A 26,818-nucleotide genomic window follows, 5' to 3' on the forward strand; every position below is an offset into this window, starting at 1 on the left:
AATTTGTTACAAGGAAGAATGTTTTTCTCAAATTATCCTGAGGATGGGTACCTTTCATACAATTTGAAACATGTTTTCAATTCTCAGAAAGCAGTTTGGCGATGAGGATTGAAGGATGTGTCGGAGGGGTCAGTTAATGGCGTCCTCGATGGCAAACATTACAACCGAGCTGTGAGAGTCCATAAGTATGTATATGAAGGTCTGATGCACCTTGCGTGGGAGGAATTCATGAAGTGGCTGAAGAGTAGTGACCTAAGCTCCTAACTATTGTCAATCTGTTGTTGGGGCGGATAAGTAATGTGGCAGGTGATCTGAGGCAGGAAGTGGCTGAAGAGATTCTCCAGAGTCGCTTGTTAACATTTGTCATGATCGTGTGGAGAGAGTTTCTCGAGAAACTACCCTGTAACAATGGAGAATTGTCGTCTTTTTGGATGACCTTCGTGGATTTGGTGAATGGGGTGGTACTTGGCCTTTTGCGTGCCTTACGTGAGGGCAACTGGGATCTTTATCTAACAACCATCCGGATGATGATCCCATGGTGCTTTGCGTATGATAAAGTTAATTACGTGGGCAGAATTTAAAGCACACAGACCTCCAGCGTATTACAAAGGATGAACAAGCTGTTTCTGCGGTGGTTGAACTAATCAGAGGCTGGACCAATCCCTTCTCTGGGAACCAGGATAGGCCTACTCTGGGACCCAAAATCGCCTAAAGTCGCCCAAAATCGCCTAAAGTCGCCTAAAGTCGCCCAAAATCGCAAACTTAAATCGCCCAAAATCGCCCGTAATTTTGCACAAAATAAGCTAAAATCGCCTAAAGTCGCCCAAAATCGCCTAAAGTCGCCCAAAGTTGCTCTAAGTTTTCTGTAACAATGCTTTATCGTGTACCATGATGATTCCCATGTACATGTATACCACAACTGTACTTAGGTCGGTCACCTAAAATTGCCTAAATGGTCACCTAAAATCGCCTAAAGTCGCCCAAAATCACCCAAAGTCGCCTAAAGTCGCCCAAAATCACCCAAAGTCGCCTAAAGTCGCCCAAAATCGCCTTAAATCGCCCAAAATCGCCCGTAATTTTGCACAAAATAAGCTAAAATCGCCTAAAGTCGCCCAAAGTTACGGCGATTTTGGGTCCCAAAGTAGGCCTCAGGATCTCGTCAGCATCTCGACAGCGAAGGCGACTCCGAAGGAGATCACAACAGACCTGATGAAAGCGCAAGAAATCGGCAAGAAATGCTACAAAACGTTTAAAGAAGAGCGCCCAGAGAAAGTTCCACAGAAGTCTCACGACCCCTTAAAAGCTAATAAGCTGGAGACCTTCAGTATCGTAACCTGAGTTAAAAGAAGCAAATCGCCTCTTGTGGTAAAACAGTTGAACTCAAGGCTGATAGGTCTCTTTTCGGCAGGATCATTGTAATGGCACAGGGAAGAAATCTGCAGATGGACGACATTCTTTCGCCTCGTAAAGATCTCTCGCTGTTCTCTCTTTTGGGACCGTTGCCCTGGGCTTTAGCTACCCCTGATGGTTTCCTTCGAAAGACCAACAAGGCTGCTTTGGCAACTTTGCTTCAGAAGAATGTGCAACAAGCTGAACAGATTCCAAGTAACGCTGCTGCCATTATCGATGAAATGAGCTTGGTGCAGAAAGTGAATGCTGACCACTTGTCTTTTGGAGATGTTGCCGATACAGTTCTGAATATGGCGCTGAGAGAGGGTGCACAGTGCAAGCAAATATATATAGTATTTGACACATACCAAGAAATGTCAATCAAGAAGAACAGCGAGAGATCTTTACGAGGCGAATAAAGTGGGAATCTCCTCCAGAATATTACTAGTGCTCAGATAGTTAGACAGTGGCGAAGTTTCCTGGCAAATGTTAACAACAAAAGGGCTCTGATTAGTTTTATCGTTCGTGAATGGAAGGCAGAGAAGTTTAGACAGAAGCTTAACGACAAAGAGCTGTATGTGACGACTGAGTCATTGTGCTTCAAAATAACCTCCCAAGCCAGCGAAGAGGTACAAGCCTTACAGTGCAAGCAAGAGGAGGCAGCCGGTCGATTGCTTCTGCATGCATCGCACGCTAGCAAAGAAGGCTACACCTCAGTCATGATCTGTTCGGAAGACACGGACGTATTCATTATGTCGGTTGCAGTTGCTAGCGAAATTGCGTCATCTCTGTTTATCAAATGTGGAAGCAGAAACCGCACAAAGATCATCGATGTCAACAGAGGTTACGATACTGAAGGTCTCCAGCTTATTAGCTTTTTGTTGTGTATAAACGGGGAGGTATCAGAGACTTGCCCTATTGACCTAGGTGTGCCACAAGGAAGTATCCTAGGCCCGCTTCTATTTAATGTTTACATTAACAGCTTGTCAGCTGCTGTAACGAAGAGTGAACTCCTACTGTATGCGGATGATGCTGTTTTAATAGCTGCTGCGTCGACACCCCAAGAGCTTAATGATACCCTTCGACATGACTTCACCCTAATCTCCGACTGGTACACCAACAACAAGTTAACGCTTAACGTGAAGAAGACTAAACTGATGCTTTCGGGTAGCAAGACAATGTTGTCTCTGTTTAACGACTTCCAGTTTTCTACTGATGAAGGGCAAATAAATCGTGTTTCGTCTTTCAAGTATCTAGGCGTATTATTGGATGAGAGATGGAAATGGAAAATGCACGTCAATAGCCTCTTACAAAAATTAGGACATCCCCTGTCAGTCTTTAATCGAATCTATCATATGCTGGATCAGAAAAGTCTCATGGCATATATTTTAATGGCCTTGTCCTACCACACCTAGATTACGCAGATATTGTCTGACTGATATCTGATATTGACCAGCCTGGTCTTGCAACACAGATGACACAATTACAATATTTTCAAAATCGTTTTGCGAAGAAGATCGTCAAGTCGAAAATGTCATCAGCGGTGGGTGTCTTTAAATGCGAGGCGGTTCGGTCATCGGTGTTGTGTTGTGCAAGATGCAATGAAAGGTGGCATCCCCGAACATTTCGGTGTTTTCAGATCCACCATGAACCAACAACACGGTTATAATACCCGAAATGGCTACATGCCCAAAGTCAGTAGGCCAAGAACGGAATGGGGAAAATGCAAAACATTTTATAAAGCCATTAATGACTGGGCCACACTACCTAGTGTTTTAAAGAAACTGATGCCGAAAACTATTTTTAAATACAAACTGAAACAGTTTTTATTAAATCATTTTTAACCTTAGTTAGTAGTATTTTAATTCTTGTTCTTAATTTTAATCTTAGTTAGCGTACCGCATAGGTTTTATCTTTTTATTATATTTTAGATTTTAATGTATTTTAAGGTTAAACATTTATTTTTTTAGAGGACCCTCCTGAAAACCACCCCTAGGTGATTGGAGGCCTCCTCTTAAAATATTATGTATTATTATTATTGTTTTATTTATAGAGTTGCTAACGTTTGCGGCCGAGATGTTTGCAAGGCGGTAACTGCAATGCACGCTTTAATATACTGGATGTGATTCAGTAAGTGCCTTTGCTGGAAGAGGAAAAGCACAAGCACTGAATCTAGTGGTAAGTGACAAACAGACCCGTGAAACCTTCACTGAGGTAGGAGAGGAGTGGGAGCTCTCATCAGACCTGTTCAAAAGGTTGGAGGCTGTGACCTGCAAGCTCTATGCTTCGAAAACAACCACCACAACAGTCAAATGAGCTTAGATATCAGCTATTCTGTGCGAAACGGGGAGAAATGGAGAGTCATCAGCTTCCGTCATGTAGGGATTGTCTGGCAAAGCACTCTCAGAGAGCTAATTACCAGACTGCAATATGGAAACGATGCCTTCTTCAGGATCCACAAGTACCAAGCCCGGTTGGGAGAGGCTGGAAAATTGAGAGAGATGAAGGTGTGGAACAGCTAGTAGTCGACTGGATGGCAGGAAAGCCAGCCCCAGAGGCAATCCTCGAGCTTTTGTCGTGCAACTGCATGAAACACTGTTCTTCTACTCGATGCGTTTGCGTGGCAAATGGAATGAAGTGTACAGACGTGCAGACTGCACAACTGTGAAAACCAGCCATCTGTTGAAGAGGAAGAGAGCACCCTAGAGGACGCGCAGGAATTTGACAGTGACGACGATTATTAAAACAATCGTAATTTGGTTTGTCGACCGAGGCTGTGACTTCAAACTGTTTATAACTTTCCCAACTTGATTGACAAAAATATTTTTGTAATGAAAATTGTCTACAAAGCTAAAAGATGTGTAAAAAAGGAATGTTTTTTAAGAAACTGCCAAATAAGTAATTAAATTCGTTCTCTTTTGTAAATCACGTGTCAGTTCACGTGATGTTTTGAAGAAGTAGATAAGTTGAAATTAACATACAGCGTTCAGGATTATTTCTTAGCTTTTTTTAATCCATTTTTCTGCGATTATGGCTCACCCTCGTTTTCATGCTGAAAAGAAACTTTCAAAGAGCATCTTCTCCACAAACTTCCACCGATGAGTTGTTATCAGGCATTTTCCGAACTGTTACTACTATATCTTCCTAAAAATTACCAGTAAGATTATTCCCCCCGGATGATACCGAGCAACCAGCTGGCTATGGACTACAACAAGTACCATTCTCCTCTCTCGCGAATGTTAATTGAACTTCGAACGGTTCAACTATAAAGGACTTTAGGTAGAGTTTATTGTTTAAATTAACCTAGAATCACAGAATTTGGTCCAAAATATACCATGCAAATTAACAAATGGTGGACCTTCAACCCAAAGGACCATATTGAATGTAAATATTCTAAGTATAGAGATATCATCTACCTTTGTTTATTTAATTTGATAATTTTTTCACAATGAGTGGACTTCCAAGGCTCGTGGGGGGGGGGGGGTGCGGAGGCACCCGTCGCACCCCCCCTCCCTACGGGCCTGTGAAGTACCGTAGCAATACTATACAAAATGATTTCTTCATGATATCAACTGCGTCATTAACAATGGCGTAGTACCGTAGCAATACTATACAAAATGATTTCTTCATGATATCAACTGCGTCATTAACAATGGCTACGCATCAGAATTCTTTACTCTTCAAAGAGGAGTCAGACAAGGCTGTCCACTGTCTGGACTACTCTTTATACTTGCCGTAGAACCACTTGCACATAAAATTCGTTTTGACGAATCAATCAGAGGTCTTCATAACGGAAATAAAACAGTTAAACTTAGCCTATATGCCGACGACACTACTTCCTTTCTGCCGGATGACAGTTCTGCTTCCAATTTATTCACCCTTCTTGAGCAATTCGGTACGTGCTCCGGACTCAAAATAAATAGACACAAGACCGAGGGAATGTGGCTTGGTGCTTGGAAAGGCAGACTTGGTAAGTACAGTCCGTTCGGAATATCATGGCCAGAACAATACGTTACAACTCTTGGAGTCGTCTTTGCTTACGATACTCTAGTTCGCCAACACATGAACTTTGAAACAAAGCTCTCTAAGCTTCAAAAAGTTTTAAATCTCTGGTCTGGTAGGCATTTAACGATTTTAGGGAAAGTAACCATTATTAAAACGTTAGCCCTTTCTAAGCTTGTTTACAGTTCTTCAGTGTTACACGTTCAATCAGATTTCATCAAAAGAGTAAATGAAACAATTTTTGCTTTTATTTGGAATTTTAAGCCTGATAAAATTAAAAGAAGTACGTTAATCGGCCCGGTGAACAAAGGCGGGCTCAATATGGTCAATTTCAACGACGTCAACAAGTCCCTAAAAATTGCTTGGGTAAAACGCTTCTGTGATGAGCCTGAAAACAACTGGTGCGCCTTTCTTAATTCGTTTTTGTTAAAATATGGAGGTGCTTTCCTGTTTCAGTGCAATTTCAATCTAAATTACCTAGAGTTAAAAAACATTCCAATTTTTTATAAAGAGATTCTGTCAAATTGGCAAGAAATTCACTCAAATGACCCAGTTAATTCCACAGATTTTAAAGAAGAGATCTTATGGAACAATCGTTTCATAAGGATTTGCGGTAAATCATTTTATTTCAAATCGTGGCATAAAAATGGAATCGTAAAGGTTCGTGACCTTCTAACCGAGCAGGGAAACTTTCTATCTTTCGAACATTTTAAGGCCAAGTTCGGTGTCCGTACAACTTTTTTGGACTACGCAGGCGTGATCGCCGCAATCCCAAAAGCCTGGAAAACCGCAATCCTCGATACTCCTTCAGGTAATCAAAGAACGCAAAACGTCTTAACAGCAGATAATGTTTCTGCCAAAAAAGCTCGCTCTCTGCTCGTCGGAAAGTCCTTTCGCCCACCCACTGTAGAACACCGCCTACAGAATCAAAATGCTACGGACTTGGAAGCCATCTATGAACTACCTTTCAAAATCACAATAGAAAATAAACTAAGGAGCTTTCAGTACAAATTAATCCATAACATTCTCCCTACAAACCAAAGACTATATAAAATGAAGATAAAAGCCTCACCAGTATGTGAGTTGTGTAATTATGTAAATGAAACACTAGAACACATGTTTTGCGAGTGTCCTATCGTGAAACAATTTTGGATAATGGCAATCGAATGGTGGAACGTAAAACGCTTTGAAAACATAAATCCAAAACCTATTGAAATTCTTTATGGCTATAAACCAGGATCTTCTAGTTTTTATGCGCTAAACCACTTCTTTTTAATAGGCAAATATCACATTTACCTTTCAAAAATCAAGTCTGAAAATCCAATGTTTGAGGTCTTTCTTTGTTTGCTTAAAAGTAAAATTCAATCAGAAAGAGAGATTGCTATCAGAAATGGTAATTATAATAAACATAGGAACAAGTGGACCACCCTTTGTAGCAGTGAAAACACATAATTTCTTTTGTTGTTACCCAAAGCCAGCTGCTAGCTATATATTGTGTGTGTGTAGTTGTATACCTTTCTTTTGCGCTTCTAGTGTACTTTTTTTTCTTCTTCTTCTTCCGTCGTATTATTACAAGTATTGTAAAAAAAAAAAAATCCGGCTATTGTGTATTAGTGTTGTCTTTATTAATGTTTAAATATTGTAAGTATTGTGCTAGCTGTTATTGTAAGTGTACTTATTATTGTAAGTAAGGCGTCAATTATCTAAATAAAATAAAAAATAAATAAAAAATAAAAAAACTCGAGGTTTCTTTAGCGCACTGAGCGTATCACATAAAAATTGATTTACAAAGCTAATCAGTTTGTTTTCTATGAGCCTTCAGACCTTTACATACTATAGTAATGATTCTTAGGAAACCAAGGTTGTTCCGACATTTACAGGAGTGTTTACGTAGTAAATGGTTTGAAAACAAGAGCATCAGTAGTTCGTATAGTGTCATAGTCCGGGTGAAAGTAGTTCTGAAAATCCGATTCTGAAAAAAAAAAAACTGTTGTTGGTGACTGACGTTTCGACAACCTGAGCGGAAGTTATCTTCAGAGTCAAGTAAAACAACTTGCTTAGTTTGCTAATCGATGGTGCATCAGCAGACTGTTTCAAGTTTCATACGCCGTGTAGCGTGCGCTACTGAAAACACTGGGAGAGATCCACTGCTAAGTGTAGCTGGGTGTTTTGCCGGCAGAAACGTATTGCTCAAGTAAATTCTGGGTGTTTTCAGGAAGTAATTCGCAACGTTTTTCGCGAACGTTGAGCCCGTACCAAATTACGTTTTGTCATTGTTTTAAAAGACAAAACTGTTTAAATCTTTACAAAGACATCGAGTTGAACAATTGACAGACAGTAGAATAAACTTTTAATTAAACCATCAGCACTTCAATAGCTGTCAATACACCAAAACTTAATAAAAACGGCTGGCGTAATTCTTAGGTTAATCTAGACTAATGGTGGATTTCCACTATTTCCACCATTACCTGCGTGAAAAAATTTAGAGACAATGTATGAACGATTTGCGTAAACATGTACGCAAGTCGTTCATACATTGTCTCTTAATTTTTTTCACGCACGTTAACGCACGTAGAAAATTACGCGTCAGTGGAAACCCCCTTTGAACTGTGCTGCGCAATAGATGTAATACATTCAAAATAGAAACACCCTGCGTAACACCATGATGTTTCTAACATTTACTTGCGAACATTTTGAATAAAACTTTTGAATGTTTTAATTCTTAGGTTGATTACTAAACGATTGCGGAATTTACAGAAAGAGTTTTTAAATGTTAATGGCTGGTTAACCTGCAAACGTCTAGTTCCTCCTTTAATCAATTTAGAAAACTTCTATTTCTTTGTTACTCGAGTATTCGTAAACATTTGTCGATATAAAGAGCGGAAAAATAAAATAAATGAAGCCGGTGGCAAGCGCGGAAACTTCACGTAAAGCCAATATTTGACTCAAGCCAACGTTTGACTCAAGTTTCCGTTTGAAAGCATTGTCTCTCGAAATGTTACGCCGTGACAGATTTTCTTAGCTCTTTTTTGAAGCTTGTTTAAATGTCACATAAACAAAAAAATTATCCAGGACTCGTTCTTTCCGCTGGAAACTCGGTATTTGCTTAGAAATAATATGTGCTCTTTGCTGAGAAGACAAAAACTGCTTACTAATAGGTATTTCCATGACAGACTGAGAATGGAGAAGAATAAAATTGAATGAGAATTGAAGAAGACTTTCAATAAGACCATCTGCAACCCACTGACAATCAATTTGTATAAACATCTGTCAAAAAAGGTTTCTAGTTCCCCTTTCCCCTGTCATAGCTAAACAGTGAACAACAAATCCAACGCGTGCAAGCTCCGCACTCTTATTTAAAAAAGATAAAAGTACAAGTTCTCGTTCCTTTGGTATGTGGAATATGTCTGTTATTTTTATTTTTTCAGAATCACAAAAATGTCACTAAACTAAGTGTTTAAGAAATCACTAAGCTATAAAAATTCCTTTCTTGTATATAGATATATTTTTCAGTTCTATATTACTCAGTTTTAACACGCTCTCGTTTGTCCTCATGCAACACATGTTCACACAACTCGCGGTCTCTGTTATATACAAAAGGCGTTTATTAGCAACAGCAACTCCAAATGCGAGGAATCCAGACATAGCACTGATCACCGGCCCTGCGATTAGAGTGATGCACGATTTCTGATCCAAGACATGTTCCGCAGTATGTCCATGATAGCGTGTCGAATGTGTCTCATCTTCCAACAATAAATTACAGGGTTCAAAGATGAATTAAGAAATACGAGCGTCAAGGAGAAAAGAAAAAATCTTTTCAAAGCGATACTCGGCCCTAGGTTTTTAAGGGCGGCCAAGCTGATAAAGTGTGGCAAATAACAAAGCAAAAACACGAGATAAACGTAAAATATACCGACTACAGATTTAATGAGGCTCGCAAAATTTGCTATTTCGTCAGTCTGTGCTACTTGTTGTACTTGGAGGGCCTGAACCTGATTCTTGTGGCGTCGGACGGCTAAATAAATCCTTATGTAGAGCATTATCGTAAAAACGAGACCAACAACTATTAAAATGCCTGTAAATAAAGTAAGAATGTCACGCGGAGCCCACCACGGCATTAGAGAAAGAAATACACTTAACACCCATATTGAGGTCACCACAGCAACAACACGCTTGTGAGTCACAAGTTCCTGATATCTGAGATGAAGATGAATAGCTAAGAACCTGTCTACACTTACAGCCACAACACCAAAGAACGAAGCTGTAGAAAACAAATGCCCAACGAGGAAAAAAACTTCATGGATGCTACAGCTTGCCGTGCTTTTTTGTATCCACTTGACCAGAAGTGAAATATATAGCGGTTGAGCCAATAAAGCAACACCAACATCAGAAACAGCCAGACTCAGGAGCAATGTTTTTAAAGTCTTAGGCAACGACGAAGTTTTTCTTATCGCGTAAATTGTTACAATGTTCAACATGGTGGTTGCATAGGATAAAAAATTGTTGAAGACACAATTAGCGACGGAAGTTGAATGAAGGTCTTCAACATCGTAGATTTCGGGGTAGTACTGCAGCGTCAATTCACAAGATGACTCATTCATGATCTTGACGTAGGTTTCCCTAAGACATAAAGCGTTTGTCCTATAAACTGAGGTACGAAGCTAAGAAAGTTTTCTTTCTGGGCCCCACGTAGCCCCTGGGCGGTTCTCTTTGGCTAAAATGATTCTAGCTTCTACCTACTAAAGCGACGATTCTCAGTTAACGAAGTCAGTATAAAGGTATTCCAGTATTCTGGATGTTTGTCAAGAAATGATGTTTGTCGAGTCAGCGAAAGGGACGAAACTACAGAACAGAATGGAACAGAATAAAGTTGAAATATAAAACCAGGAGTCCGTCAATAACTGTCAAAACAAGACTTAATGAAAATTGCTAGCGCAGGAAGCTTCATGTAAAGCCAACATGATATCGGGACGACTCAAGTTTGTTTGGAAAGCACTGAGAGTTGTCATTCAAAAATTTTCACCGAGACCGAATTTCTTAAATCTTCTTTGCACGTTGTTTAATTATCACGTGATGACTGTGATGGTCATACACAAAGGAATAAGAGGGTGCTAATGGGGTTAACAGTTAACTGACAATTGGCCCAAAAAATAGTAGTTAACTGATGTTTGGCCAAAACATTAGTAGTAAACTGATAAATGATAGAGGGTAGTGCACCGACACAATTAAGGATAAATGCAACGGATTCTTGTGAGTATTCCGGTCGCCCTTTTTCGTATAAAGATAAATCCGTCGTAAACTCTCGCAAACCATCCCGGTAGCGTCCGCCATATTGAATGGAGTTCTTGGGATGCGGGAGTCTGGAACAAAGGGAGCTGGAAAACTAGGAATTTGGAATTGTTTGTCTGCAACGCAGACAAACAACGCAGTTAGACATTCATTTCAGAAAAGCTATGTCAATGCTGTTTTAGTAATCTTTCTTCAGTATTGCATTCAAGTTACCTGACGTTTTGTTTTAAATAGTCTTAAAGGGACTGTGTCACGCCTGCGTTAAGTTAAGTTTATTAAGTTTGCCCAATACTTCCTATGAAAGTTAATGTTTGCAAAGAAAGTACTTCTACAATCTCGAGCCCAGAGTGTCCCCCGGCTCCTTGGTCCGTCAGCGGTTGGTCAGCGGTAGGGTCGCCGGGACACACTCTGGGAAACTGAAATGTATTTGGTCATTCACAGAACAATAGAAATCCATCAGGAAGTCTAAAAATCATCCCCAGAAGTTAACCAAACCGGAAACCCTGAAAAAACATTTTTTTTCCTTTCAATGGCCAGATGTTTGAAGTATCAACTTTATTTTGGGTTTTCTTTGTAAAACACCTTAAGACTCGTGGAATGGCGCTACATAAATGAAGTACTTTCTAATTCTACCCTTCTCATTGAACTCAAAAGATACCATGAATAAAATCAAAGATCTCTTCGAGATATCGACTTTTTTTGCGTGAAGTTAGTATGAGTAGAAGGTTTATCCTGGGCATTGTTGTTCGAACATATCATGGAAGAATTCAAACGTCTTTCAGTTCAAGCATTTTTTTTATTTTCGCGGAGGAAATGCTGTATTTGTCAGTCGCGACGGCTGGGTGCTTTGCGACTCATATACTTTGGCTTGGTTAAAAATGGTAAACTTTGACGTTTGCCTTTAATCGAAATAGTTGTTTCCTTTCGAGTTAGAAAGATTTCTACTCTACTCGGTTCCCGATAAAGGTTACGCATAACCTGCGATCAGGCTTTCTTTTTTTTTTTAACGCCTGATCGCAGGTTAGGTTACGCACGACAGAGTTACCTTTTGTCTCGTCACGCAATCTTAACCCCACATTGAGAAGTAAATTTTCGTTTGGATATTACCAAAAGCCGCTTCTCCTCGCGTTATTCTTTACCTTACGGCTACACATGCCATTGTAGGAGGCGCGGTGACCTAATGGTTAGCGCGCTCGCCTCCGAGTCGAACGGCCCGGGTTCGAGGCCTGGCCGGGGCGCTGCGTTGTGTTCTTGGGCAAGACACTTTACTCTCACAGTGCCTCTCTCCACCCAGGTGTATAAATAGGTACCGGCGAAATTACTGCTGGGGGTAACCCTGCGATGGACTAGCATCCCATCCAGGGGGGAGTAGCAATACTCTCAGTCGCTTAATGCTACGGAAACCGGGATAAGCTCCGGCCTGTATGGGCCACTAGGCTCGAAGCAGACTTTACCTTACACATGCCATTTCTAACGACTACATTTCCAGTAAAACAGTTGCTGTGTATTTTTCTAATGGCGATGCATTAACTTCTGAACAGAAGAAACGTTTAACGTTTACTGCTTCCACCGGAAGTAATTTCACAACAGGCTACAAAAACACTTGTAAATATCACTTAACACATTTAATGATGTTGCAATTAGCGAAGCGCACTAATGACGTCACAGAATTTGACCCCCGGTGTGAGTCAGACAAAATTCGGACAAACAAACCGCTCTCTGTAAGAGCAATGTATGGTTGGCGGGCACTTCGGAGGCATATTTAGCGATTGTTTCACAAAACCATGGCCAGATTTGCTCGGAATTCGAGAGAAAGCCTTACCTGTGCAACGTAGAAAGCTCAAACCGTGGTTTAAAACAAAAGGTTTGTCAAACAGAGCGATTATTCAATAAATGTGTAAAATGTTTTACTCTCAGTTTATAATTAAAGGCCCGATTTGCTGCCGGGATTTGCTGAAAGAAAACATTTATTTTTATGAGAAATGCAAAACGTTTACACTGTTCTTAGTGGCACATTTTGCAACACAATAGAGCTAACCTCAGATTTATGCCACCTCAAAATTACACAAAGAAACGCTCGTCCGATCGGTCTCCTTGCCTGACCCGAATATTTAAAGAGGTCAATTTCGTTACACAATTGTCGCGGCAAATACTATTTAATATAGACTGATCGAGCTCGGCAGCTGTAGCTGCAGTCTGTAATAGTAATGGGGATAAATAACAGCTTTATTAAAATCAAACCCGCCGTCAATTCCATTAGAAAGGCGTTTGAATAGCATAATATTTTCGCCTTCTATCTATCATGTGTTGAAACAGATCGGATGGCCGGCGATCAGTGCCGTCAAATTCGGGAAGAATTCTGAATTTCTTGCAACCGAAGATCTTTCCGGGGCCTAAATGAAGCAAACATACAAGGGATATCCTTCGCAATTATATAATTCGATAGTAATTCGCTATCCGCCGCTTATATTTCTCGGCAGCCTGAATAATTTTGCACTGGGAATCAAGGTGTCATTGCCGGATCTTCGACTAATAAATTCAATTTTGGGCCATTTTTTGGATACCTTCAATCTGTTTTTCACTTACTAAAGCAAAAATGTTTGGAATCTATCATTTTTCGAGCCTTTCGAGAATCTCGGCCTCAAATTGTGCCTTTCTCGCCCTTTTTTTCTTGTCAAGAATGCGTCCCCTCCATACAAAGCCTTTGCCCAAACTAAAATTGTTGTCCGACTCACGCGGGGGGTGGGGAGGGGGGGGGGGGGTATCATGCGGCATATCATTTTTAGTAGTAGTGCGCTTCGCTAGATGATGCTGCAATTCTAAATTGTGCAACTCAGCAGAAATAATCAGTTGTCACGAAATGAGTTCCCTTTGGTTAACTATTAGCAACGTTTTAGTGTGTGAAAGACTTGTACGAGTACAAATTTGCGTTGTTAATCGTTTTAGGTTAAATTAATATTAGCGCCTAAAGACTTGTACCAGTACAAATTGCGTTCTTAATCGTTTTAAACTTCGCTGCCTTCGAGCGCTGAACCCCTTACATTCTTAATTGGTTATGTGACGTAAGATTTGGGCTACTCACGTTTTTGATTGTTATATAACGTTTGTAAATTTGACAAGTCACGTTTTTTGTACAAGAACGGAAGTGCTGAAGCACAGCTATAGAGTGACACTTTACAAGTCACGCGCTTTGATCACCCACAGCGGAAAGTATTCCCTTGAGAAATTAAAACAGTCCCTTGAGAGTTAACAAGAATGCGATTCCTTCCGGTTCCAGATTACCCACATAACTGCTATTCTCCTACTTTTTGCTTGTAAACAAGCAAAAAAAGTCGAAAAAAGGACTTCTTTTAAACGTCTTTTCTAAACGAAGTTTAAAAGCAACAATGACGGCGACACAGATTGACGTTTCGGCTGAAACACTAAATATCGAAGACATTGTTCGATTCCAAGTAATAACTTACGGCAATGCAACGCAGAATTTGAGCATAAAGCGCTGTTTATTTGCCGAAGGAAAGAAGATGTACAAAAAATTATCACGCACGTGCACGAGCGTGCACGTGCAGAGTCGCTGTGCTGCTCATTAAACCTATTGAATAGTGTAGCGTTGACCGGTGTGGCCTTAAATGTGCTAATTAATATTACCGCCATTCGTCAAGAAAAAAATTGCTTGCTTGAAAACATGCAATCTATTCTGGAAAGCCGTTTTTATGAAAATTGCGTTAAAGATGCGCTGTCAGGGAGAAGCCTTTTAAATATGAGAAAAAACGTAAAAAATATGCAAAAGTCGCCAAACAAAAATTATAACGAACAGAACAATAGCTTGCTCGTGCGTTGTGCATCTTGTAAATTTCTGAGCCGTTCTCTGCAAAACAGCTATGGACACACGCACGCAGTCTTCGCAGACGGAATCCTGGAAGGCTTTCATTTCAAACAAATATAGCAGAATGCTCAAAAAATCAGAATCAAAGCGCCAGATGCTTTCCGTCAATAGTGTGTTGGAAATAATTTAACTTTCTCGATTTACTTCCGTTCTGGGAAATTTACTTCCGCTTAGACCTGAGAGCATGAGCAATAAAAACCGGAAGACCAAGTTTCTTACCTGAAATCGACCTGAAATTGATCTGATCAATTCCAGTTTCCCAGAGTCCGTCCCATACCGCTGACCGACGGACTCTGGGCTCGAGATTGGTATTTCTATGGATCTAAACAATGACAAAACCATGGCTTCACTGCAGCCAAATGTGTCTCCCGGGCGTTATAATTTAAAGCTACAAGACAACAATATTTCAAAACCCATATCTCAATCCCTTTCAATCTTCGTCGCTTTTTGCTACCCGTACCTTCATTTGTATTTGGCGTGTCATTGAAATTTTCCTCCACTGTTTTAAGAGGTTATTTTTATATTTCAACGAGCTTGATGGTCATTTCCCATGCCTATATCTGTCTGGATTTGACAAAACGTGGACTCCGGGATCCGTGCTTGAAGGTCGACGTAGTCGGCCTTCAAGCCATTGCGGTCCGAGAAATTTGAGGGGGGCAGCGTCAACGACCCCGTGGGCATGTAGCCCGGGTCCTGACCTAACAACCCTAGGGAGCCCTGGGTCAGCTGTTGAATTGCATTCCGGCTGGGGGGTTGGCTAAAGTCAGCTTTTTGGCTTGTTTCCGCGAAGACTTTGCTTTGAAATATGGCCAGGACTGCTCCCGGCTTTTGGTTTTCTGAGGGCTGGGCTCAGTAGCCTTGAGGCCTCTGAGAGCTCAGCTGTGACCGGGCATGGGAAGGCTTCCTAGTAGTGCCCCTAGGCTCTCTCAAACCCACAAGAGGAAGGGAGGGGAGGGCTAAGAGAGTGAGTGGCCCCTGGCAGTTCTGGGGGCCTTGTTTTCTTAAATCAGGACAGATATATAAATGTAGCTAAAATCCGTGACACAGTCTTCATGTAATCAGAGGTTACATATGTAAATATATAAGACGTTTATCAAGAATGACAGTGGAGAATTCTGGTAAAGCATTGCCGGCCCTACGGCGGATAAGTGTGATATGCGATTTCTGAACCAAGACTTGTTACGCAGTATGTCCATGATAGCGTGTCGAATATGTCTCATTTTCCAACAGTAAATTACAGGGTTCAAAGATGATTGCTCGAAAATATTAATTCTATGTAAGACTTGTTTACAGAAAGCATTTCTTGGAAATTTTGCCAAAAAGCGTTTTATATGCTAATCGATTTAAAACATGCCAACTTTTGTCAAACAAGGTTTTAAGTTCCTATTTGGTATGTCATTGAAATTTACCCCCACTGATTTAAGGGGTTATTTTTTTTATTTCAACGAATTTGATGGTCATTTTCCATGCCTATACATAAATTTAGCTAAAATACGTGACACAGTCCCTTTAAGCTCGTCTTCATGTAATATTAATTCTATGTAAGGCTTGTTTACAGAAAGCATTTCTTGGAAATTTTGCCAAAAAGCGTTTTATATGCTAATCGATGTAAAACATGCCAACTTTTGTCAAACAAGGTTTCTACTGGGGGTTTCTAGTTCCCCTTTTCCCTGTCAGCTTTCACAAGACAATAAATAACACCTCGAGTTAACATTTTTTTATTTAAAAAAGGTAAAAGTACATGTTCTCGTTCCTCTGGTATATGGAATAAATTCACTCTAAATGTCTTTTATTTTTTTTTTTCGAATCGCAAAAATGTCACTGAACTAAGTCGGTTCAAGAAATCACTAAGCTATAAAAATCCCTTCCTGGCATATATATTTCCTCAGTATATTTTAGTTAGTTTGAAAACGCTTTCGTTTGTCCTCAGGCAGCTCATGTTCAGACTGCTCGCGATCCTTACTCAGTATATACAGGTTTTTATCAGAAACGAAAACACTGAATGAGAAGAATCCTAGCATAGCATGGCCGGTCCTGTGATTGTGATTAGTGTGATGCTCGATTTCTGAGCCAAGACATGTTCCGCAGTATGTCCATGATAGCGTGTCGAATGTGTCTAATCTTCCAACAGTAAATTACAGGGTTCAAGGATGAATTAAGACATACAAGAGTCAACGAGAAAAGCAAAACTCTCTTCAAAGCGATACTTGGGTCATAGTTTGCAAGGGCGGCCCAATAGATAATGTAGGCAAATAACAAACCAAATGCACGAGATATACATAAAACGTACAGACTGCAGATTTTATGTGGCCAGCAAAATTTGCCATTTCGCCATTCTGTGAACGAAGCTAAGCTAAAGAACTGCCCAATGACGAAGAAAACCCTATAGGTGCTACAGCTGGGAAGACTTTGTTGTAACCACGTGATCAGAAGTGAGGTGTAAAATGGCTGAACCAATAAACCAACACCAACATCAGAAACAGCAAGACTCAGGAGCAATGTTTTTAAAGTTTTCGGCAACGACGAAGTTTTTCTTATCGCGTGGATTGTTACAATGTTCAACATGATGGCGACATAGGATAACAAATTGTTAAAGACACAATTAGCAATGTAAGTTGAATGAAGGTCTTCAACATCGGAGATTTCGGGGAAGTACTGCAGCATCAATTTACAAGGTGGCTTATTCATGATATCGACTCAGGTTTCATAATTATAAAGGCAGCAAGTGCTTGTCATATAAATTTACTTAGGACATGAAGCTAAGATGGTTCCCTTACAGGGCGCCAGGAAGTACTTGGCAAAAATGATTCTTCTACCTTCTAAAGCAAATATTCCTCAATTACAGAAGTCAGTAAAGTATTCCAGTATTCTGGATGTTCGCCAAGGGAAAAAAATCCCGCTCTTTGTCGGGGAATCGAAAAAACGAGACTAGACAACAGAAAAAAAAATTAAATTAAAAAATAATACCAGGAGCACTTCAAAAACTGTCAAAACCCAGACTGCTTGCGTCATTCTAAGTTTTATTAAACAATCGAGGAAGTTATCAGAAAAGATTTATATATATATGTTAAGGGCAGGTAAACTTGGAAACGTCAGTCAAACATGGTTAATCCTTATTTCTTCCTTTCTGTTGTTTCAGTAAATTACTGGTGTCAAGTTGCCCGGGTATTTCCGAACAATCGAGGATTAAGAGCGGCCGGGAAAAATGTAATTAATGAATAAGAACCATGTCGCCGGTGGGAAGTTAAGCGCGGGAAACGTCACGTAAAGCCAGATGATATCGATAGACTCGACTTGTTTCTTTGGAAAGCACTTAGAATTGTCATTGAAATTGTTTAATAAAAAACAAACATTCTTAGCTCTTCGTTGCAGTTTGTTAAATTATTACGTGATGAAGGTGATAATTATACACCGAGGAATAGATTTAAAATTCAAGGCACTTTCTTTCCCTCGTTCGTTCTTGTCGCCGGAAATTCGTTATTTGCTTAAAAGTGATTTGTGCTCTTTGTTAAAATATGCAAAACTGCTCAGGTTTTTTGAAGGACAATGAGAATTGAAGAATATTCTAATAGGACCATTTGCATTTCACTGACAAAATAGAGACTTAAAGAAAACTGTTTATTAAACAGGCGATGAATTTGTTATATTTTGTTAAGAAAAAATATCTTTATAATACAACTTCGTAACGAATATCATAAGGCTTTTGGGAACTGATCGGAAATTTTGTAAAGTAGCCAAAAATAGCGACATGCTAATCGATGAGAACCTGCAAAATTTGTCAAATACGATTTCTGGTTCCCCTTTCCCCTGTCATGGGTAAATAATGAACAACAAATCCAACGCGTGCGCGCTCCACACTTTTAGCTTCCACATTCTTTATTTAAAAAGACAATAAATAACACTACCAGTAAAACTTTTTAATTAAAAAAAGGTAAACGTAAATGTTCTTGTTCCTCTGGCATATGGAATAAATTCATTCTAAATGTCTGTTATTTAGTGTGTTCAAGAAATCACTAAGCTAAAAAAATTCCTTCCTAGTATATATACATTTCTTTAGTATATTTTACTTAGTTTTAATACGCTTTCGTTTGTCCTCAGGCAGCTCATGTTCAGACTGCTCGCGGTCCTTGTGAAGTATATAGAAAGTTTTAATCAGCAACGACAACACTGAATGTGGAGAATTCTGGCATAGCATGGCGGTCCTGTGATTAGTGTGGTGCGCGATTTCGGACCCAAGACATGTTCCGCAGTATGTCCATGATAGTGTGTCGAATGTGTCTCATTTTCCAACAGTAAATTACAGGGTTCAAAGATGAATTAAGAAAAATGAGAGTTACTGAAAAAAGCAAAAGTCTCTGCAAAGCGATGCTCGGGCCGTACATTTCAAGGGCGGCAAAACAGATAAAGATTGGCAAACAACAAATCAAAAACACGAGATATACGTAAAATGTTCCGACTGCAGATTTAACGAGGCTAGCGAAATTTGCCATTTCGTCATTCCGTGCTACTTGTTGTACTTGCAGGACCTGAATCTGATTCTTGTGGCGTCGCACGGCTAAATAAATCCTGATGTAAGCCACTGCTGTAACAACAAGACCAATAACATCACCGATGCAGACAAATAGCGTGCGAGTATCAGGCGGTATCCACAACGCCATCAGAGACAAAAACGGACTTATCACCCATATTGAGATCACCACAGCAACAACACGCTTGTGATTGACAAGTTCCTGATATCTGAGATGAAGATGAATAGCTAAGAACCTGTCTACACTTAGCGTCACAACAGTAAAGAACGAAGCTACAGAAAACAAGACCACAAGTATGTCAAAAGCCTTAGACGTGTTACAGTCAGTAATGTTTCCTTGTATCCCGTCGACTAGAAGTGAGGTGTATAGTGGTTGGCCCACTAAACCAACCCCAACATCAGAAACAGAAAGACTGAGAAGCAATGTTCTTAACGGCATTGGTAACGAAGATGTTTTTCTTATCGCGTGGATTGTTAAAACGTTTAACGTGATGGCGGTATAAGATAGAAAATTGTTAAAGACGCAGTTGGCGATGAACGTCGAATAGAAGTCAGTGTCAACTTCAGAAAATGCAAAGTTAAAGTGCTGCGAGAACACTTCACAAGATGGCATCTCCGTTATAGCGATTCAACCTTCTTTAGTGCACTCAGCGTTTGTCTTGCCGAAGAAATGTTGCCGCTTTCTTAGGGTTACCTACAACAGGTGCCTCTTGCATAAAAATGTTCCTGTCTTCTATGTGTTGGTCCAAGGTGAAGGCATCAATATCCCAGTGGTCACTCTTTCTACTGGGTGTTTGCTGTGAAAACGTTTTGCTTGTTGTTGAAAAAGACAACAGCGCTTAGGTCTTATGCTGGATTTCCACTGACGCGTATTTTTATACGTGCGTTTACGTGCGTGACAAATTTTAGTGATAGTGTATGAACGACTTGCGTAAACGTTTACGCAAGTCGTTTATACATTGTCGCTAATTAAATTTTTTCACGCACGGAAACGCACGTAAAAAATTACGCGTCATTTGAAATCCACCTGTATATTAAAATAAAGACAAAAGAAAATTAAACAAGAAAAAAATAACACTTGTAACAGTCCATCAGAGTGTCAGTAACTGTCACTGAAAAAGACTGCTCGACGTGCTAGCGCGGGTCTTGACTAATTCACATGGCTGATTAGAATAATATTGAGAAGTAAATGTCACTGGCGTGAGTGTCAGGGTTATTAAACAAGCCAGTATTCAAAAAACCCACTAACAAACTGTTTTGAAATTAGACATTTTAGACGTGGTAAAAGAGATATCGGTTACAATATACCGCTGAATGAAAATCGTTAGCTTAATTCTTGATTAAAAATATACTGAGTCAGCTGAGTTAGCAAATGGAAATCAAAGTTCCATGGTCATTCATTCAATATTTTGAAAGACACAAAACAAAACAAAAATGTCTTTTAAGGTCGCTTAGTATGCCAATCAATGATACACCTGCATGATGCTACTCAAAACACCGACATCGCTCCCTTGTTTGTTTTTAGCAGTAAATGCATTGTTTAAGTTACTTAGCTTTCGGTGTTTCAGTGCCGAGAAATAATTTGCACTGCTTATTAAAGAAAAGACAAAGCTGCTTAGGTCTTCTCATAGGCACAACAGAATGGAATAAAATTGAAAAAGAATAGAAAAAACTTACAACATCACCAAAGACTGACACGAGCGGTTTTATTAATTATTGTTTTGTCATTAATTGACAAACAAATGGTGATGTTGTAAGTTTTTTCTATTCTTTTTCAATTTTATTCCATTCTGTTGTGCCTATGAGAAGACCTAAGCAGCTTTGTCTTTTGTTTAACAAGCAGTGCAAATTATTTCTCGGCACTGAAACACCGAAAGCTAAGTAACTTAAACAATGCATTTACTGCTAAAAACAAACAAGGGAGCGCTGTCGGTGTTTTCAGTAGCATCACGCAGGTGTATAATTGATTGGCATACTAAGCGAATTTGCACTGCTTATTAAAGAAAAGACAAAGCTGCTTAGGTCTTCTCATAGGCACAACAGAATGGAATAAAATTGAAAAAGAATAGAAAAAACTTACAACATCACCAAAGACTGACACGAGCGGTTTTATTAATTATTGTTTTGTCATTAATTGACAAACAAATGGTGATGTTGTAAGTTTTTTCTATTCTTTTTCAATTTTATTCCATTCTGTTGTGCCTATGAGAAGACCTAAGCAGCTTTGTCTTTTGTTTAACAAGCAGTGCAAATTATTTCTCGGCACTGAAACACCGAAAGCTAAGTAACTTAAACAATGCATTTACTGCTAAAAACAAACAAGGGAGCGCTGTCGGTGTTTTCAGTAGCATCACGCAGGTGTATAATTGATTGGCATACTAAGCGACCTTTAAAGACATTTTTGTTTTGTTTTGTGTCTTTCAAAATATTGAATGAATGACCATGGAACTTTGATTTCCATTTGCTAACTCAGCTGACTCAGTATATTTTTAATCAAGAATTAAGCTAACGATTTTCATTCAGCGGTATATTGTAACCGACATCTCTTTTACCACGTCTAAAATGTCTAATTTCAAAACAGTTTGTTAGTGGGGTTTTTTAATACTGGCTTGTTTGATAACCCTGACACTCACGCCAGTGACATTTACTTCTCAATATTATTCTAATCAGCCATGTGAATTATTCAAGACCCGCGCTAGCACGTCGAGCAGTTTATAAGTCTTTTTCAGTGACAGTTACTGACACTCTGATGGACTGTTACAAGTGTTATTTTTTTCTTGTTTAATTTTCTTTTGTCTTTAGTTTAATATACAGGTGGATTTCAACTGACGCGTAATTTTTTACGTGCGTTTCCGTGCGTGAAAAAATTTAATTAGCGACAATGTATAAACGACTTGCGTAAACGTTTACGCAAGTCGTTCATACACTATCACTAAAATTTGTCACGCACGTAAACGCACGGATAAAAATACGCGTCAGTGGAAATCCAGCATAAGACCTAAGCGCTGTTGTCTTTTTCAACAACAAGCAAAACGTTTTCACAGCAAACACCCAGTAGAAAGAGTGACTACTGGGATATTGATGCCTTCACCTTGGACCAACACATAGAAGACAGGAACATTTTTATGCAAGAGGCACCTGTTGTAGGTAGCCCTAAGAAAGCGACACAATATCTTCGGCAAGACAAACGCTGAGTGCACTAAAGAAGATTGAATTGCTACAACGGAGATGCCATCTTGTGAAGTGTTCTCGCAGCACTTTAACTTTGCATTTTCTGAAGTTGACACTGACTTCTATTCGACTTTCATCGCCAACTGCGTCTTTAACAATTTTTTATCTTATACCGCCATCACGTTAAACGTTTTAACAATCCACGCGATAAGAAAAACATCTTCGTTACCAATGCCGTTAAGAACATTGCTTCTCAGTCTTGCTGTTTCTGATGTTGGGGTTGGTTTAGTGGGCCAACCACTATACACCTCACTTCTAGTCGACGGGATACAAGGAAACATTACTGACTGTAACACGTCTAAGGCTTTTGACATACTTGTGGTCTTGTTTTCTATAGCTTCGTTCTTTACTGTTGTGACGCTAAGTGTAGACAGGTTCTTAGCTATTCATCTTCATCTCAGATATCAGGAACTTGTGACTAACAAGCGTGTTGTTGCTGTGGTGATCTCAATATGGGTGATAAGTCCGTTTTTGTCTCTGATGGCGTTGTGGATACCGCCTGATACTCGCACGCTATTTGTCTGCATCGGTGATGTTATTGGTCTTGTTGTTACAGCAGTGGCTTACATCAGGATTTATTTAGCCGTGCGACGCCACAAGAATCAGATTCAGGCCCTGCAAGTACAACAAGTAGCACGGAATGACGAAATGGCAAATTTCGCTAGCCTCGTTAAATCTGCAGTCGGAACATTTTACGTATATCTCGTGTTTTTGATTTGTTATTTGCCAATCTTTATCTGTTTTGCCGCCCTTGAAATGTACGGCCCGAGTATCGCTTTGCAGAGACTTTTGCTTTTTTCAGTAACTCTCGTTTTTCTTAATTCATCTTTGAACCCTGTAATTTACTGTTGGAAGATGAGACACATTCGACACGCTATCATGGTCACACTGCAGAACATGTCTTGGTTCAGAAATCGCGCATCACACTAATCACAGGACCGCCATGCTATGCCAGAATTCTCCACATTCAGTGTTGTCGTTGCTGATTAAAACTTTCTATATACCTCACAAGGACCGCGAGCAGTCTGAACATGAGCTGCCTGAGGACAAACGAAAGCGTATTAAAACAAAGTAAAATATACTAAAGAAATGTATTTATACTAGGAAGGAATTTTTTTAGCTTAGTGATTTCTTGAACACACTAAATAACAGACATTTAGAATGAATTTATTCCATATGCCAGAGGAACAAGAACATGTACGTTTACCTTTTTTTAATTAAAAGTTTTACTGGTAGTGTTATTTATTGTCTTTTTAAATAAAGAATGTGGAAAATAAAAGTGTGGAGCGCGCACGCGTTGGATTTGTTGTTCATTATTTACCCATGACAGGGGAAAGGGAACTAGAAATCGTATTTGACAAGTTTTGCAGGTTCTCATCGATTAGCATGTCGCTATTTTTGGCTACTTTACAAAATTTCCGATCAGTTTCCAAAAGCCTTATGATATTCGTTCCGAAGTTCTATTATAAAGATATTTTTTCTAAACAAAATATAACAAATTCATCGCCTGTTTAATAAACAGTTTTCTTTAAGTCTCTATTTTGTCAGTGAAATGCAAATGGTCCTATTAGAATATTCTTCAATTCTCATTGTCCTTCAAAAAACCAGAGCAGTTTTGCATATTTTAACAAAGAGCACAAATCACTTTTAAGCAAATAACGAATTTCCGGCGACAAGAACAAACGAGGGAAAGAACGTGCCTTGAATTTTAAATCTATTCCTCGGTGTATAATTATCACCTTCATCACGTAATAATTTAACAAACTGCAACGAAGAGCTAAGAATGTTTGTTTTTATTAAACAATTTCAATGACAATTCTAAGTGCTTTCCAAAGAAACAAGTCGAGTCTATCAATATCATCTGGCTTTACGTGACGTTTCCCGCGCTTAACTTCCCACCGGCGACATGGTTCTTATTCATTAATTACATTTTTCCCGGCCGCTCTTAATCCTCGATTGTTCGGAAATACCCGGGCAACTTGACACCAGTAATTTACTGAAACAACAGAAAGGAAGAAATAAGGATTAACCATGTTTGACTGACGTTTCCAAGTTTACCTGCCCTTAACATATATATATAAATCTTTTCTGATAACTCCCTCGATTGTTTAATAAATAGTCCAGTCATTTTACTAAAAATAATGGGTCAACCTGCAACTAATTGCAACAGAAGAAATTCCAACGGTTTTTAAACGAGAAACTTATTGTTAATAACACAGGCCCGTAGGCTGGGGGGGGTTCGGGAGGTTCGGACGAACCCCCCCACCGCCTGAAAAGGTCCGGTCTGAATGGTGTAGCATTAATGTACCGGTCTGAATGGTACAGCATTAAAGGTCCGGTCTGAATGGTACAGCATACATATGGCCTACGCGCATAATAAAATATCCTGAAGTCTATAGCCCGAGCGGTGCTGTTTTGTGGCAAGCAATGTATTGCTTTGAGAGGCGATAATGAGGATCTTAACACACCCGGTAACCCTGGAAATTTTCTTGCCCTGCTTAAGTTGTTAGCAGTGCACGACAGTGTGTTAAAAAGTCATTTAGAATCTCCTGCAATGCGATGTGTAACACACTTGTCACCCCAGACACAAAATGAATTGATTGAGGTCATGGGCAAGCACATTATTCTGAAGGATATACTGAACGATTTAAATGCTGCACCTTACTACTCTATTTTAGCCGATGAGGTAACGTCCCACAACGAAGAGCATCTTGCTATCTGTGCCCGGTTCGTTGACGAAAAGAAAGATGTTAGAGAGGAGTTCTTAACATTTATTAAGCTGGAAAGGATAACTGGTGAGAAGATTGCAGAGAGCATCCTTGCATTTCTCAAAGAGAACAATATACCAGCAACAAACATGCGTGGCCAAGGATACGACGGTGCAAGCAACATGTCATCTAGCACAGTAGGCGTACAAGCACGGATCAAGAAGGAGGCCCCGTTAGCCACGTACGTTCACTGCAATGGACACTGCCTCAACCTCGTGATCAGTAAGTCGTGTGCTTTACCTCAGGTGCGTAATGTCCTAGACCGCCTGAAAAATTGCTGTCGCTTCTTTCTTAAAAGCCCTAAGAGAAGTGGTCTTCTTGAGCTCATTGTCAAGCACAACGTTGTTAACGAAACAAAGAGAAAACCTCTGTTGGATCTGTGCAAGACAAGATGGGCAGAACGGCACACTGCTTATCAGCATTTCTACCAAGCTTTTGTTTTCATTGCAGAAGCTCTCGAAATGATTGGATTCAAACGTCACCTTGATAAGTATGGTGACATGTATGCCGACTGGGACCCAGCAAACCGTAATGAAGCCCAGCAAATTTTGGCAAGTATTACGTCCTTTGAGTTCATTGTCGTGTTTATGGCAGTGTACCAATATTTGTCGCACCTGGCTGGAATCACGGTTAAGCTACAGAGAGCAGCTCTTGACATCGTGGAGGCCCATGGCATGATCACAGAAGTTGCTAGTTTCTACCGAAAACAAAGGGAAGATTGTGACAAAACCTTTTCAGCTGTTTACACTCAAAGTGTTGCAATGGCAGAAAAGGTGGGCACTGCTGCCGAAATGCCTCGAATTACGTCGAGACAACAGCATCGTTCCAATACCGAGGCTCAAAATCCTAAAATTTATTTCCAACGAAACGTGGCAATTCCTCTCCTTGATCACATCATCATGTGCATCAATGAGCAGTTTTCACCTTCGGCGACCGTTGCCGCGTCACTGCTTGGTCTCGTACCAAGTGTTCTCTGTTCAAAGAATGTTAATCTTGAAGCAGCTGTTAACAAGTACAATGATGATCTCCCCTCCCCTGAAATGTTTGAAATGGAGCTTATGCGATGGAGAGGTCGATACCTGGCGATGGAACCGGAATTAAGGCCAGCTTCACCTGCAGTGGCAATCAAAGATTGTGATGATGACCTCTTTCCAAACATCAGCATTCTTCTAAAAATTGCCTGCACCATACCAGTAACATCATGCGAATGTGAACGAAGTGCAAGCACGTTGCGACGACTGAATTACTACATGCGAGCGTCAATGGGAAAAGAAAGGTTGTCCAACCTTGCGCTTCTGCACATTCACTACGATACCCCCGTGGAGCTAGACACGGTAGTCAACTGTTACGCCCACCTTCACCCCCGTCGACTACAACTGGAAAATCTTCTTCAGTAACGGTATTTTTTTTTAAATTAGTGGGACACTGGTAACTAATGGTCCGTTCTAAAAGAAAACGAACCTACCCGGGCAAAAACCAGCCTACGGGCCTGTAACATATCAAAAGTCCCAGAAAATCCCGGAAGCCAATAGGGAAAGTTATTGAAAAATGGGTTTTGTGAGAAGCTCCGAGACACGTTTTTAGAGATGCATGGAAACGAGGCTGAATAAAGCTTTTGCAAAAACGCGCGTGTTTATGCCTTAAAAGTCAAAAATACAACAAAATTTGAAACGATATATCAAGTGGAAGGTTTTTTTATTTTAGAAATCAAGTTAATTTGGGACATTT

The 26,818-nt window shown here is 39.9% G+C and overlaps 4 protein-coding genes across 4 annotated transcripts; 2 read left to right on the forward strand and 2 right to left on the reverse strand.

The window, feature by feature from the left end:
* Nucleotides 1–8,795: 8,795 nt before the first annotated feature.
* LOC144633978 (adenosine receptor A2b-like) lies at nucleotides 8,796–9,992 on the reverse strand. Its single transcript, XM_078492912.1, has one exon. The coding sequence runs from the start codon at nucleotides 9,990–9,992 to the stop codon at nucleotides 9,060–9,062; it is 933 nt and encodes a 310-aa protein (XP_078349038.1). The 3' UTR covers nucleotides 8,796–9,059.
* An 8,534-nt stretch (nucleotides 9,993–18,526) lies between these two features.
* LOC144631327 (adenosine receptor A2b-like) lies at nucleotides 18,527–19,924 on the reverse strand. The gene has a single exon (XM_078489735.1). The coding sequence runs from the start codon at nucleotides 19,702–19,704 to the stop codon at nucleotides 18,772–18,774; it is 933 nt and encodes a 310-aa protein (XP_078345861.1). The 5' UTR covers nucleotides 19,705–19,924; the 3' UTR covers nucleotides 18,527–18,771.
* A 2,152-nt stretch (nucleotides 19,925–22,076) lies between these two features.
* LOC144634015 (adenosine receptor A2b-like) lies at nucleotides 22,077–23,515 on the forward strand. Its single transcript, XM_078492946.1, has one exon. The coding sequence runs from the start codon at nucleotides 22,320–22,322 to the stop codon at nucleotides 23,250–23,252; it is 933 nt and encodes a 310-aa protein (XP_078349072.1). The 5' UTR covers nucleotides 22,077–22,319; the 3' UTR covers nucleotides 23,253–23,515.
* A 1,646-nt stretch (nucleotides 23,516–25,161) lies between these two features.
* On the forward strand, nucleotides 25,162–26,582 carry LOC144633104 (52 kDa repressor of the inhibitor of the protein kinase-like). Its single transcript, XM_078491897.1, has one exon. It carries the CDS (start codon nucleotides 25,180–25,182, stop codon nucleotides 26,485–26,487), a length of 1,308 nt encoding a protein of 435 aa, XP_078348023.1. The 5' UTR covers nucleotides 25,162–25,179; the 3' UTR covers nucleotides 26,488–26,582.
* Nucleotides 26,583–26,818: the final 236 nt, after the last annotated feature.

Source organism: Oculina patagonica, chromosome 12, assembly GCF_052425735.1.
Source record: "Oculina patagonica isolate OP01 chromosome 12, crgOcupat, whole genome shotgun sequence".
In the NCBI taxonomy this organism is placed as follows: domain Eukaryota; kingdom Metazoa; phylum Cnidaria; class Anthozoa; order Scleractinia; family Oculinidae; genus Oculina; species Oculina patagonica.